Source organism: Salpingoeca rosetta, assembly GCF_000188695.1.
Source record: "Salpingoeca rosetta unplaced genomic scaffold supercont1.15, whole genome shotgun sequence".
NCBI lineage: Eukaryota > Choanoflagellata > Craspedida > Salpingoecidae > Salpingoeca > Salpingoeca rosetta.
This window is the reverse complement of record NW_004754919.1, coordinates 452,894-466,373: the sequence shown is the minus strand read 5'-3', so window position 1 is coordinate 466,373 and position 13,480 is coordinate 452,894. Positions and strand designations below refer to the sequence as shown.

Below are 13,480 nucleotides of genomic sequence, written 5' to 3'. Positions count from 1 at the left end.
GAAAGCATCAGAGAACACGGGCGTGAGGATGAAGTATGCGTCTTGTGCGAAGCTAGATCGCAATGGCTACACACGCGGTGCGAAGCGCAAGCATAGTCGCTTGTGCAGGAACATACAAGAACGCACATACACACCATGGTGAAAAAGTCAAACGCAGACGCGAGTCGCTGCCGGTATCGGTGCCGCTGTGCCTCCTCGGGGCTCAGGCCCGTGTGGTCGTACAGGACCGTCACCTCCTTGAAGCGGCGCACCAGCTCCCCGTCGCCCGTCGCCTTCACCTTCTCAAACAGCTCTGCTGTGTTTTGCGGCGAGTTGAGGTCAAGTATCTTGATGTTTGGGAGGCTGACCATGGACTTCCATTGCTTCAAGGTGGGCGGCTGATATGATTGCAGCCACACCATCTCAATGTTATCAAGCGCAGGTCGCAGCTCAGGTGGAACAGCACATGTGCGGTAAAACTTGATGCCCCGAGTATCCAGAATACTCTGCCGCGTATCGGCGTGATGCGTGAAGTTGTGTAGCATCTGGTCCCAAGAACCGGCAAGGTCGGCATAACCTGGCACATCAAGGCGGAAGTTTGCAAGGGCGTGGTTGAGAGCCTCACGCGCAGCCTCTAGTGCAGCTGGGTCGGTGGACGCAATGATGAACACACGCGCCGCGCTCTTGTGGCACCCTGCCGCGTCTTCCTCGTCTACCTTGTCGTCTTCCTTCTTCAGGCCAAACTGCTGTTGTTTCTGTTGCTGCTGTTGCTGCTGTTGCTGCTGTTGTTTCTGTTGCTGCTGTTGCTGCTGTTGCTGCTGTTGCTGCTGTTGCTGCTGTTGCTGCTGTTGCTGCTGCTGCTGGTGCTGCTGCTGGTGCTGTTGCTGCTGGTGGTGCTGTTGCTGCTGGTGGTGCTGTTGCTGCTGTTGCTGCTGTTGCTGTTGCTGCTGCTGCTGCTGCTGCTGGTGCTGCTGGTGCTGCTGGTGTTTGTTGCCGTCCTCGTTTCTGCCATCCTCGCTGCCTTCCCCCACCTCTTGTCTCAAGCGCAACAGCTGTGCGCACATGGCCTGCTGAAGCAAAGCTGGGGCGTCTGCGGACGGCTTGAGCGGCATCTTCGGGCCCACAGCCGCAAACGCCGTGTCCTTCGTGAACTGCAGTCGTTCCAGGCCGCGGTGGATGGCAGCAGCGACGAGTGCAAAGTTCTCGTCGTCGTCCTTCAGCTTAAGCTCACCCTGCATCCCCGCAATGTCGACAGGGATGACCTGCGTCTCGACTGCTCGAGCAGCTGCTTGTGTCGCTTGCTCAACGTGCTCGGCGTGCTCAGCATGCTTGGCGCTGCTCTTGCTGGGTGCGTAGGCTGAGCCGTGAACACCGCTGTCTGCGTCGCTCACCTCGCCGCCACTGCAGCCTTCGTTGCCACTGCAGCCTTCGCTGCCTCTGCTGCTGCCATTGTCGCTGTCGCTTGCGGTGCTGTGCTCACTGCATGTGCTGGAGTTGATGTCCTTGTCGCTGGTGCGTGAAGAAGCCGAGTGCTCGTGTGCATCGAGCTCGCCAACGTGCTCTTCCTCGTCATCAAAGAAGCGGTGCATGTAGAAGTTGAAGTCGAGGGAGCCTCGACCTAAAGCCACGGCATCGCAGTACGCCTCCATGAGCTCGCTGGTGTACTCTTCTGCCAACGCAGCCGCCTGCTCCCGTGTGACACCTGTCACCGTCAGCAAGGCTGGGGACGTCTGCAGGGTGCAGGTGACGTTGCCGGGGTCGCTCTGCACAATGCGTGCCAAGACAGGTGGCCGCCGCACACAGTAGTCGAAGGCAGCAAGGGCCGTGTCTGTCTCGTTGGCCTTGTCGAAGGTGAGCGTGTGTGTTTTTGAAATGGCCCGGTGGTACGTGCATCTGGTTTTCCCCCACTCGCCATAGGCAACAAACGTGCCGCTCTTCTCCTTCTCCTTGCTGGCACAGTCTTGTTGCTCCCCTTGCATTGTTGCGGCTGCCTCCTCGGTGTCCTAGTGTTGAAGGCTTCGTGCGCGCTGGTGAGCTGGTGAGGTTTGGAGGTGTGTAACTTCTGGCTCTGAAAACCAAATCAAAGCACAAATCAACAAATCACAAAAGACCTGGGTTTGACCTGCAGGGGCCAGAGGAAAACTGCGAAAGTCTTTCGTGAGGCAGCAACACCGTGGACTGCCCAAGGGCTCAAGGGAGTTCGCTTGAAACTGTTTGTCTCGCTCGTCCTCCTCTTGTCGCCTCACATCTAACACGGTAGACTCACACGTGTCCTCATAAACGCGCCTCCTCGTCTGTCACCCATCTCTTTGTTACCCCTGCGTTGGGCACTCTCCTATTCGAGTTCTGAGCCCTTGCTGATATTTCTGCTGTCCTTCTTCACACTGAGGATGATGACAGGATTCATTTTTGTGTCTTTGTGTCTTTGTGTCTTGATGATCGTACTCAAGGCCCGTTGACAGCTGGTATGTTGGTGCAAAGTCATTAGAAGGAGCGGTGGGTGGACGTCTTATGCAAGCGGCACATGCTTGCTCCAGTACGCGACAGACTCAAGGTACTTCTCCCTGCACTCGTCGTAAGCAAGTGTGGAAACCAGAGCGCAGACGCGTGTGTTTGCGCATGGGTGAGCGAGAGAGTAGGTCAGTGAGTGAGTGAGTGAGTGAGTGAGTGAGTGAGTGAGTGAGTGAGTGAGTGAGCGAGTGAGTGGGTGAGTGAGTGAGTGTGTATGAGCGCACGCGCGTGCGTGTGAGTCGAAAACGTTGGAGCAAGCAAACACTGCTGAATACCACAGCCGCGACAATCAGTCCCTGTCTTCATCACATGATTGCACCACACCTGTCAAGTGGAACGCCGGATCCACCTTCCTCTTTGCCAAGTGCATTCCGCAACATTGTAATGGGCTGCATGGGCGTTTCATACGATTCATCCTGTATTCGAGGTGGGGCGCGCAATGTAAGTGACACAAGCGTGAGAGGAAAACGTGCATACGTGTGTGTGTGTGTATACGTGTGTGTGTGAGCGTGTGTGAGCGTGTGAGCGTGTGAGCGTGTGCATACGTGTGTGTGTGTGCGTGCGTGTGTGTGCGTGCGTGCGTGTGTGTGAGCGTGTGTGCGCGTGAGCAAACATGTGTGCGCGTGTGTGTATGTGTGCGTAACACACACACGGAGCAAATTGTGCGCGCGTGTACCCTACCCTCCACACCCTGTCTTCCACAACACCACGGCTGCCGCCGCCACTGCAACCCCTACCTGGGCCTTGACGCTGATGATGCCCCACGGGCAGTCTGGGACGTCGCCCTCAATGCCCATGGCCTTGCGCTCCTCAATGACCTGCTCTCGGCTGCACGCACGCACAACCGGACGGTGGGACAGGAGAGGCGGCGGCGGGGGGGGGGTTTGAGAGGAGCGAACAACACATTACGCAAGCAGAGACAAGGTGAAAGGGTGAGGGTTTTGGACACACACACACACACATACACACACACACGCACATACACATACACATCACATACACACACACACACACGCGCGTGCACACACAGACAACTACACCAGCAGATAGACCACCTGTAGAGGATGACGTCGAGCATCTTGGCGGGCTTGGCCTCGTACTTCTCTGCAGGCACCCAGCGCGTCAGCACCGGCAGCTCCTGTCAGAAGAGACGTGCGTGTGTGCGTGTGTTGGAGTGCGATGGCGTGCGCGAGTAATTAGAGAACGCAACCTCAAGTGTTTGTGCATGCGAGCGAATGATCGTGCGTGCATGCACGTAAACAAGTCGCTGCAGGGGCAAAGGCAAGTGCTGCTCGCCTTCTCGGTGCGGGCCTTGTATGCGGTGACGATGAGAGGTTCCACTTCCGGTGTGATCGCGATGACTGGGCATAGAGCTCCCACAAAGTTTGGCACGAAGACGTGCTTGCAGAAAGGGGCATATCCGGGCTTCAGGTCCTCCTCGGACGTGCACAGCTCGTTCACCTTCTTGGCAAACTCCTCTGGCGAGCCCTTCAGCCGCGTGCCTGCGCATATTGGTGCGAAAGTGTTTGTGAGAGGTTGCACTGGAGACTTTGGTACATTGTGCACCAATGCACACACAGACGCACAGATGGACGCAAATAGACACAGAAGCACACACAGACACACACAGACACACACACACACACACAGGTGGACACGCAGATGTGCGCAAACACACAAGATGCACACAAACAAACACACACACACACACACAGGTAGCTACATGTGCGCAAACACACACACACACCAACACATGCACACGCATGTACCGACAACACCCACCGGTGTAGGAGTCATCGTTGAATTGGCGAAGTGCAAAGTCGTCCAAGAAGAAGAGGTCTTTACCGCTCATCGTTGCCAGTGTGCGAGGTGCTGTCGCGAGAAGACGGGGCGTAGCAAGCAGAGCGCGTCGGAGATACATTCGACGACAAGCGAGCAAAGCAAAGCAGGCAAGCAGTGGTGGTGTCAGCGATTGGTTGGCTGTGGTGATTGTAGAAAAATAGTGGATAACATCGTCAATATTCCGCAAGACCAACCACCCAGCTGCGGCTGCAAACGACCACGAAAGGCAACTGACCCAGCTCCCTGTTGTCGCACTGTCTCTCATCGCACGTTGCTGTCCATCAGTTTCATTGTTCGACTGGCGAGGAGGTTGCTTTGCGAGCATTTGAGCAAGCACAAGTAGCAATGTCGTCCAAAGTCAGCGCCACTGCTGGCGCTATTCCCATCAAGAATGAAAAGGGCGAGGTTCGCGTGATGTGCATGTTCATGCGTATCTATGTGTGTTGCGTATGTGTTGTGTGTTTGTGTATACGCTGCGTGCGTGTGTGTGCTATGTTATACTCTGTGTGGTGTGTATGTGTGTGCATTGGATGTGAGCTGTTACGTGGGCACTGTGCAACCAAGGGAGCGCGTGACCGTCTTCTCATTTCCGCACCTGCGGGTCATCCTTGGATACAGATTGTGATGCAAAAGGTCAAAGTACAAAGGTACAAGGCCGGCATGCGCCCGAGCTATGCGCGCGACGACGATGATGTAGGTGAAGGATTGCGTGCAGTGCTTGCATTCACTTTCAACTGATGGCGGACATTGTGCTTTGTCTCATCTCATGTGCTCCTGCGTGTGCGTATGTGCGTGTGTGCGTGTCCACGTCATGCCACGACAGGACGAGTATGATTCCGACGAAGTCTTTGTATCGGACAGGCGCACAAAGAAGAAGCAGACCACGTCACAGCCGCTTACCATGGACCTTGATCGCGAGGCAAGTTGGACGTGATGCGTGTTTGCTCGTGTTTGCCTGCTTGTGTGTTTTGACGCACCTTGTGTGGATGCAACAACACGCGCTACACGTGCTCACTTCCAAGCCAGACCATTTTCATACCCCCCCCCCTTAACGCATTCCTCATTGCACAACACTCACCCACACCCACACCCACACCCACACCCCCCAACACACCCACACGCACTTGAGCAGGTGAAGACGTCTGACGACCGGCGGTTGCAGCGGCTGCGTCAGGCGCACGTGCCAACCGACAGAGCAGCCCGCCTGGCCAGACTCAGGCAACGCGAGGTTGGTGTGTGTGTGCGTTTTCATGTCTGCGTATGTGTACGTGTGCGCGTGTGTGCGCATGTGCGCGTGTGATTGTGTGCGCATCCACTATGCTCGAATGCTCACGTGTTGGTGTATTGTCTTGGGCTGTCTGTCCTCATATGCCACCACCACGACCATGACCACGACCACGATTAGGCCGAGAGTGATGACGAGGGGCAGGAAGGGGTGCAGCACCGCCGCCCTGTACGTGTAGGGGTGTGCGCATGCGCGTGTGTGTGCATGTGTGTGTGTGTGTGCATGCGTGTGTGTGTGTGCATGCGTGTGTGCATGCGCGTGTGTGTGTGAAAGCGCCCATCCTACGCTTGTTGCAGCTGCTCATCAGCTGTCCCATTTGCTACGCTACACAATCGACATCACCAACCAACCAATGCACCAACCAACCCATCAGGCCGTTGCGGAGGTTGTGGAGGAAGAGAGCGAGTCAGAATCAGAGGACGAGGATGCAATCGCAGCGCGGCGAGCAAGGTACGTCACCCATATGCACACACATGCTGATGCCTCTTCTTGCTGTGGCTGTGGTTGACGTTCGTCATGCTTGGTGTGAGTTGCTGCTGTGAGTATTTGCGGTTGGAACCACATGTCAGCAATGCTGCGTGCATGCACGCGTGTATGTACCGAGTGCAACGACACACATGCATGCACACGCCCTTCATCGCATTTCCTCACCGCTTGATCCCACACTGCCAACATTGGTCATGCGCGCGCGCATTTGTGTGTTTGTGTGTGCTTGTGTACATTTGTGCGTGTTTGTGTGTGTTTGTGTCTATCAGGCTTTTGGCAAGGGCACGGGAGCGAGCAAAGGAGGTGGAGGAAGAAACAGACTTGCTGGATGAGGAGGTGAGGACGCGCGTTGAGATGGTGTGACGTGGTGTGGCGTGGTGTGACGTGCCGTGGCGTGCTGGCGTGCTCGCTCGCCACCAATGCATACAAACACTCGTCAACCACACCCACGCGCACATACACATGATGCGCTGCTGTCGATTGGAAGATATGTGTGTGTGTGTGCGTACGTGTGTGCGTGCGTGCTTGCGTGTGTGCGTGTGCGACTTACCTGCACATGTAGCCTTAACACCCCTAAAATCTCTGCTATGCTGCTCACTCTTGCACGCCTACTACTGCTGCTGCTGTTGTTGCTGTTGGTAATGGCGATGATGGTGGTGGTGGGCAGGTTGCGTCGTCGCGTCCGGCGGTGCAACGGCTGCGCATGAAACCGACAGCAGAGGTCGTTGGCAGCAGCGACGACGAGGACGAGGACACCGAACGACAGGCACGGCGACCACGTGCAGGCAGTGGCGGTGGCGGTGATGATGATGAGAGTGACGAGGAGAGCAGCGAGTACGAGTCGTACACAGAGTCTGAGAGCGAAGACGACACGCGGCCCATATTCAAACCCGTCTTCGTCAAGAAGTACGTTGGTCCTGCGCTGTGTGTGTGTGTGTGTGTGTGCTCGTGTGTGTGTATGGGTGTGTGTGTGTGTGTGTGTGTGTGTGTGTGCTCCTGTGTGTGTGTGCTCATGTGTGTGTGTGTGCTCCTGTGTGTGCGCGTGCTCATGTGTGCGCGTGCGCGTGTGTGCTCCTGTGTGTGCGCGTGCTCGTGTGTGCGAGACTGAATGAGGAGGCATCATGCACCACCCCCAACCACCATGCAATTCCTCACCAAACCTTACCACCACACCACCCCTTGTTCCCTTGCGCTGCGCAGGGACAAGCGGTTGACCAAGTTGGAGGAGGAGGAGCGCTTTGCTCGCGAGGAGGAGCGGCTGGAGGCCCTGCAAATACAACAAGAGGGTATGGCGTGGCCCTGCACAGTTTTGAAGGTGGTGGTGGTGGTGTGTGTGTGTGTGTGTGTGTGCGTGTGCGTTTCCATATTTTGTGGTCGTGGTAGTCGTGCTCATGATTGGTCTCTCCCTCTGCTGCAACACCCCGCGCGTCTGTGCAGAGCAACGGAAAGAGCTGCGTGGTTTCATCGAATCAACCGTCCAGCAGGAGATGCAGGTTCGCTCACAAGAATAGCGGTTGCGCATTTGTTTTTGTTTTTTTCTTCTTGCTGACGCGTTGACCACAATGTCGTTCACGCTTGCCGTGTTAGTGTCCCACCGCCCTCATCAATGACATCCCACCATGTCATTCAAGTCCTGCACCCATCTCACCCCATCACCATCTGCCGTGCTACTGCTGGTGCTACTGCTGCTCGTGGTGGTGCAGGAGGAGCTTGAGGCGAGCCAGATCAACTTTGTTGATGACGATGACGAGACGGCCAATAAGGAGGAGGAATTCGAGCACTGGAAGGTCGGCAAGTCGCTGGCGGTGTCCTGTGTGTGTGTGTGTGTGTGTGTGTGTGTGTGTGTGTGTGTGTGTGTGTGTGTGTGTGTGTGTGTGTGTGTGTGTGTGCGTGAAAGGGGTCTTGTTTGCTCATTGATGTATGGTCGAGAGCTCGAGTCATTGACTCTAGTGCTCGCAAACTTCATCTCACCATGTTGCACCACCACCACCACGACGACCACCACCACCATCACGACCGCAGCTGCGCGAGCTGAAGCGGATCAAGCGTGACCGCGAGGAACGGGATGCCATGGAGCGCGAACGGTGAAAAAATAACGGCCTGCAGGCAATCGTGCTGGTGGTGGTGGTTTTCTTGACAGCAGTGAGATTTGCGGAGGATTGCTCACAATCATCACACTGACACACACACACACACACACACACACACACACACACACACACACACACACACACACACACACACACACACACACACACACACACACACACACACAGGCTTTGAGGTTGAGCGGGTGCACGCGATGACGGAGGAGGAGCGGGAAGAGTATTTCAAGGCCAACCCCAAGCTGGTGACAAACAAGGCCGACAAGGGCAAGATGGGCTTCATGCAGAAGTACTACCACAAGGGCGCTTTCTTCCAAGACGAGGACAGCGAGGTCAGCAGCTGCATGTGTGTGTGTTCATGTCTGTGTGTGTGTGTGTGTGTGTATTCAGTTGTGTTTGTGTGTTGTCTGTTTGCTTGCTCAGTTGCTGTGTTTGTTTTGGTTGATGTGTATGCTCGCGTGTGTTTTTTTTTGGGCAAGTGTGCCTGTGTATGTTGTGGTTCGTGTGTGTTTCACGTACACGTACGCATGCCTGCCTGCGCACATCACTTGTTGTGACCCCGAAACCTCTTGAACTGCCCACCGCTGTCCACCGCTGCCTCGACAACAGCTGTTCAAGCGAGATGTCACTGCGCCGACACTCGAGGACAAATTTGACAAGACCGTACTGCCAAAAGTCATGCAGGTACGCGTGTATGCGTGTATGTCTGCGTATGCGCGCATGTCTGTGCGTATGCGCGCGCGCGCGTGTGTGTGTGTGTGTGTACGCGTGCATGTGTGCGCGTGTGCGTGTGTACGTGTGTGCGCGTGTGCGTGTGTACGTGTGTGCATGTGTATTGGTGTCATGATTGATCCCTTCTCCTCTCATCACACCACCTGCCCTCTCCGTCATTGCAGGTTAAGAACTTTGGACGCATGGGTCGCACAAAATACACACATCTTGCAGACCAAGACACAACAGACAGGTACTGTGCATATGTGTGTGTGTGTGTGAGAGAGAGCGAGAGTGTGTGTGTGCGTGTGTGTGTGTGAGAGAGTGTGTGAGTGTGTGTGTGTGTGAGTGAGTGTGTGTGTGTGTGCGTGAGTGTGTGTGATTGAGTGAGTGTGTGAGTGTGATATCACAAGCCGGCATGATCAATGTCACCTGCATGGACGACTGCGGAAACGCCACCAATTGATTTCTGTCCTCACCCCTTGCCACCTCTCCTCACTTGTTGTGCATCCGCCTTGCACAGGTCTGCGCCGTGGTTTCAGGATAAAAAGTTGGTTGAGAAGACCATGGCAAAACTGGGTGGCCATAAGCAGGCAAGTGTTCACTGACCAACCGCTGCTTGGCCATCCGTCGTTTTTTTCTTCTATTCTGCCCTGCTACCTCGAACGCCACCCACTGAGCTCACCTCTCGCATAAACACACGCGCGCACACACGCACACGCACACACACACACACACACGCACACACACACACACGCAGGACTTTGATCGACCTGCTGCGAAGAAGAAGAAGCTGTAGCTCGCTTGATGTGACAGAGGGACAGAGAGAGAGAGAGAGGAGGGAGGGAGGGAGAGGGAGGGAGAGGGAGGGAGAGGGAGGGAGAGGGAGGGGGAGAACAGGGTCAAGAGAGGAAGCGAGACAAGACAATGCGAGACACTCACATCATCCGCCGCGTCCACAGCCATCCGCGACAGAATAAAAAATCTGAGCGAACGATTGACGAAATATAGATAAAGATGTCAACAAATTGTCCATTTGTGAGCGCACGACGGAGACAGACGACAACGAACGACCCCAGCCAGCCAGCCACTGCACACGCATCCACCCATCCACCCACGCACCCACACAGTTCTCCACAAGGCACCCTTCACACACACACACATACACAGACGACAGCACCATGTCTGGCGTGAGCGTACCCGTGAAGTTGATGCACGAGGCCGAGGGCCATACCATCACAATTGAGCTGAAGAACGGCGAGATGTACCGCGGCAAGCTGATCGAGGTCAGGCGATGGTGGTGAACACTGACATCATGTGCACGTTGGACTCTTCTGAGCGCAGTGATGCTGCCACACCGCTGCACACACACACACACACACACACACACACACACACACACACACACACACACACACACACAACACACTCACGATGCGCGATGCTCAACTCTTCTATGGTCCGTTTTAATGTCAGGCTGAGGACAACATGAACTCGCAAATGCGGGACGTCACCTTCACAGCCCGCGATGGCCAGGTCACACAGCTCGACACCGTGTACATTCGCGGCAGCAAAATCAAGTGAGTTGCAACCTGCATACTTTCCATTGCTCGATAGAGCAGCAAGGGGGGGGGAGAGGGAAAGTGTGTGCGTTTGTGCGTGTGTGCATGTGTGCGTGTGTGCATGTGTGCGTGTGTGCGTGTGTGCATGTGTGCGTGTGTGCGTGTGTGCGTGTGTGCGTGTTCGACATGGCTGCGAGTTGTGGTTGGTCCAAGTTGTGGCTGTTACCTTATCTTACCCCTCGTCATCGCGCACATCTGCCCAGGTTCTTCGTGCTTCCTGATATGCTGAAGAACGCACCATTCTTCAAGAGGGCAAAGGGCGCCGCTGTCGGTGTTGGCAAGGCTGGCATCCTCAAGGCAAAAGGTATGCAGCCTCAACGGAATCAACCACAAGCACAGCTGTACACTCATGCATGTGCATGCTTGTACACTATCAGTACCTGCATTTGTTGCCGTACGTTTGCTCTTTCTGATCCCTTTAGCGTGCCCACTCCTTCACACACACACACACGCACACACGCACACACACATACACACATACACACACGCACACACACTGTCGTTCGTCTGCTGCTGTAGCTGCCGCTAAGGCTGCTGGTCGCGGCGGTGCGCCGAGCGGCGGTCGTGGTCGCGGCAGGGGGCTTGGCCGGCGCTAAACGAATCAGCACAGGAGCGGGCGGAGGAACAAACATGTTGGGAGTGCGTGCGCGCACGTGTCGATCTGTTAGCGTGTTGGTTGTGTTTGATGTGTAGTGGCGTTGGTGCGGACGTGTGGGTGTGTGCCCTGTGCATGTTCTGTCGACTTGTGTCCATGCGCGAGCAACGGTGTGTGATGCCACACGACCGTGGCTGTGCACTTGTGAATGGCCGAGCAGAGAAGCAGAAACAGAGAGAGGCAAAGCGCAAAATGTTGGCGCCTGTGTCTGGTTGTCGTGTGTGTGTGCGTGTGTGTGCGTGCGCGTGTGTGTGCGTGTGCGTGTGTGTGTGCGAATGAGCAAGTGCATGTCTTGCTTGTTGTTTGCTTGGCTTTTGAGTGAATAAAAGCAGGCGCAATTGTGCCATGTTGATGATATCTGGCGAACAGCGTGTGAACGGCGGGTTTACTCGTTCATTACTTGCTTGAACACATGCACAGAAGCACACAGGAGTCACACACGTACAATACACGTTGGAAACCGACATCTCACACAAAAACACACACACATACACGCGCAAGCTTCGATTCACACACGTTAACGCTTCCACAACAGAAGCAAGACACACAACCACCAAACACACACATACATGAACGAACGAACACACATGCACAGATGGGACGGATAGAGGGCTGCACGCGCCATGGAGGATGGATGCATATCGTGTCGTGGAGGAGATTAAAGGGTGAAGGGGGGGGGGGGGTGCTTGGAGAGAAGAAGGAAAGGAGGTGGGAGGGGGTGGGTTTGCATGTGCCAGAGAACGAATGGCGCTCTGGTGCGAACTAGAGTCAAAGCGACGGCGGCAGCAGCAGCCACCAGCCCTCTACTTCAGGTGCTTGAACAACTCTTCCGACACCTGCATGCGCAGGCGTGTATAGGTGTGTGTGTATGTGTGTGTTTGTTGGTGATGATGATGAGTTGTGAGGAAAAGGAACAGGAACGGAGCGTGCAACACTGACATCAGCGCTGTGCATTTGTTCCTTATGTGCAGTCACACCCACCCACACAGACACACACATGGTCTTCACAGACAGACAGTTACACACAGACGCACACACATATGATACACACAGGCACACATGGTCTTCACACGCACGCACACGCACACACACACACACACACACACACACATATACACACACACACACCAACCCCACCCCCCGCTTGGTTTGCCGCGTCTTGGGAAACGTACGCAGTGGTCGACGCAGTGCAGAAAGTCAAAGAGCTCCTGGGTGCACGTCTCCTCGGTGTTGCTGCGGGACGAGACACGGGCGGCACACTTCTCAAGCTCGGCCTTGAGCTGTGGGCAGTGGCCCTCGCACTTGCTGCGGATCTCAACAAGTGGGTCCTCAATCTCCTCCTCGTCCTCATCCTCATCATCCTCGTCCTCTTCCTCCTCGGCACCCTCGTCCGCTGGAGGATCCTCCTGGTGTTGGTGTGTGTGTGTGTGTGTGTGTGTGTGTGTGTGCGTGTGTGTCAGTGTGAGCTTGTGTGGTGGAATGGCGGCAGCCAGTTGTACCAGTGACGTTGGCGCATGTGTTCAGTGACTTCAGCATGAACACAAAAACCACAGACTGACACACAGACACAGACACACACAGAGACACGCACACAGACCCACGCAGACACAGACACACCCAGGCACACCTTCTCCTCTGGCTCGGCGAAGACGACGCCAAGGAGTTGCTCAACAAGTTTGCTCATGTTGTCGGGGGAAAAAGATGACACTGGAGACGGGGAAAGGCAAGCACGGACCACAAAACACCTGAAATAACAGTGCAGCGGGAGAACCGGCGGTGAGCGTGCGTGCATGACCGCGCTGGATGGCACAGCACACGTCTACATCTGCTTTGTTGCTCTTGTCAGCCAACGTATTGTCAAGTGCCACGCACTAGCTGCGCACGCGTGATTTGTGCGCTCACACGTTGCCTATCGCGCACATATCCTGCACGTACATGTGCTCACACACGTTCACACACACACACGTTCACACACACACACACACGTTCACACACACACACACACGTTCACACACACACACACACACACACACACACACACACACACACACACACACACGTTCACACACACACACACACACACACACACACACACGTTCACACACACACACACACACACACACACACACACACACACGTTCACACACACACACACACCACTTGCACCAGTTGCACCAGTCTCTCTTGCATCGCAAGCAGCGCACCTGAGAGCCAACAACAGAAAATTACGTACATCTTCAACGACAATTCTTTACCACGCACACGTTCCCCGATTTTCTGCTTC

At 55.3% G+C, this 13,480-nt stretch overlaps 5 protein-coding genes across 5 annotated transcripts in view; 2 read left to right on the top strand and 3 right to left on the bottom strand.

Moving 5' to 3' along the window:
- PTSG_05899 (uncharacterized protein) overlaps nt 1-2,098 on the bottom strand; it is a 2,529-nt gene extending 431 nt beyond the window's left edge. The window contains exon 1 of the mRNA XM_004992735.1: nt 135-2,098. Within this exon, the coding sequence (XP_004992792.1) occupies nt 135-1,958 (1,824 nt within the window). The 5' untranslated portion in view covers nt 1,959-2,098. The remainder of the gene's footprint in view (nt 1-134) is intronic.
- Nucleotides 2,099-2,330: 232 nt separating this feature from the next.
- PTSG_05898 (flagellar associated protein) lies at nt 2,331-4,482 on the bottom strand. Its single transcript, XM_004992734.1, has 6 exons — nt 4,273-4,482; nt 3,787-3,992; nt 3,546-3,628; nt 3,228-3,318; nt 2,815-2,906; nt 2,331-2,543 (listed from the first exon to the last, which is right to left on the bottom strand). Exons 1-6 carry the CDS (start codon nt 4,409-4,411, stop codon nt 2,489-2,491), a joined length of 666 nt encoding a protein of 221 aa, XP_004992791.1. The 5' UTR covers nt 4,412-4,482; the 3' UTR covers nt 2,331-2,488.
- Nucleotides 4,483-4,514: 32 nt separating this feature from the next.
- On the top strand, nt 4,515-9,772 carry PTSG_05897 (uncharacterized protein). The gene is made up of 17 exons (XM_004992733.1): nt 4,515-4,737; nt 4,951-5,025; nt 5,156-5,251; nt 5,465-5,560; nt 5,738-5,785; nt 5,991-6,067; nt 6,373-6,439; nt 6,771-7,009; nt 7,304-7,389; nt 7,541-7,596; nt 7,807-7,890; nt 8,126-8,150; nt 8,380-8,540; nt 8,818-8,892; nt 9,105-9,172; nt 9,443-9,512; nt 9,680-9,772. The coding sequence occupies exons 1-17, from the start codon at nt 4,678-4,680 to the stop codon at nt 9,716-9,718; spliced, it is 1,422 nt and encodes a 473-aa protein (XP_004992790.1). The 5' UTR covers nt 4,515-4,677; the 3' UTR covers nt 9,719-9,772.
- Nucleotides 9,773-9,957: 185 nt separating this feature from the next.
- Nucleotides 9,958-11,553, top strand: PTSG_05896 (small nuclear ribonucleoprotein Sm D3). The gene is made up of 4 exons (XM_004992732.1): nt 9,958-10,205; nt 10,396-10,499; nt 10,745-10,845; nt 11,061-11,553. Exons 1-4 carry the CDS (start codon nt 10,101-10,103, stop codon nt 11,135-11,137), a joined length of 387 nt encoding a protein of 128 aa, XP_004992789.1. The 5' UTR covers nt 9,958-10,100; the 3' UTR covers nt 11,138-11,553.
- On the bottom strand, nt 11,554-12,939 carry PTSG_05895 (ubiquinol-cytochrome c reductase hinge protein). Its single transcript, XM_004992731.1, has 3 exons — nt 12,824-12,939; nt 12,369-12,602; nt 11,554-12,032 (listed from the first exon to the last, which is right to left on the bottom strand). Exons 1-3 carry the CDS (start codon nt 12,878-12,880, stop codon nt 12,000-12,002), a joined length of 324 nt encoding a protein of 107 aa, XP_004992788.1. The 5' UTR covers nt 12,881-12,939; the 3' UTR covers nt 11,554-11,999.
- Nucleotides 12,940-13,480: the final 541 nt, after the last annotated feature.

Excerpts from the sequence above, each read along its gene's own strand:
- PTSG_05898 (XM_004992734.1), bottom strand. The coding sequence starts at position 4,411 with ATGTATCTCCGACGCGCTCTGCTTGCTACGCCCCGTCTTCTCGCGACA. Across the intron at positions 2,907-3,227 it reads TCATCAGCGTCAAGGCCCAG|GATGAATCGTATGAAACGCC; the intron begins GTAGGGGTTGCA and ends CCTCGAATACAG. Across the intron at positions 2,544-2,814 it reads TCCGGCGTTCCACTTGACAG|GGAGAAGTACCTTGAGTCTG; the intron begins GTGTGGTGCAAT and ends CGACGAGTGCAG.
- PTSG_05897 (XM_004992733.1), top strand. The coding sequence starts at position 4,678 with ATGTCGTCCAAAGTCAGCGCCACTGCTGGCGCTATTCCCATCAAGAAT. Across the intron at positions 5,561-5,737 it reads CCAGACTCAGGCAACGCGAG|GCCGAGAGTGATGACGAGGG; the intron begins GTTGGTGTGTGT and ends GACCACGATTAG. Across the intron at positions 6,440-6,770 it reads CAGACTTGCTGGATGAGGAG|GTTGCGTCGTCGCGTCCGGC; the intron begins GTGAGGACGCGC and ends GGTGGTGGGCAG.
- PTSG_05896 (XM_004992732.1), top strand. The coding sequence starts at position 10,101 with ATGTCTGGCGTGAGCGTACCCGTGAAGTTGATGCACGAGGCCGAGGGC. Across the intron at positions 10,206-10,395 it reads ACCGCGGCAAGCTGATCGAG|GCTGAGGACAACATGAACTC; the intron begins GTCAGGCGATGG and ends TTTTAATGTCAG. Across the intron at positions 10,500-10,744 it reads ATTCGCGGCAGCAAAATCAA|GTTCTTCGTGCTTCCTGATA; the intron begins GTGAGTTGCAAC and ends ACATCTGCCCAG.
- PTSG_05895 (XM_004992731.1), bottom strand. The coding sequence starts at position 12,880 with ATGAGCAAACTTGTTGAGCAACTCCTTGGCGTCGTCTTCGCCGAGCCA. Across the intron at positions 12,603-12,823 it reads TCGCCGAGCCAGAGGAGAAG|GAGGATCCTCCAGCGGACGA; the intron begins GTGTGCCTGGGT and ends CACCAACACCAG. Across the intron at positions 12,033-12,368 it reads TGCACTGCGTCGACCACTGC|GTGTCGGAAGAGTTGTTCAA; the intron begins GTACGTTTCCCA and ends CTGCGCATGCAG.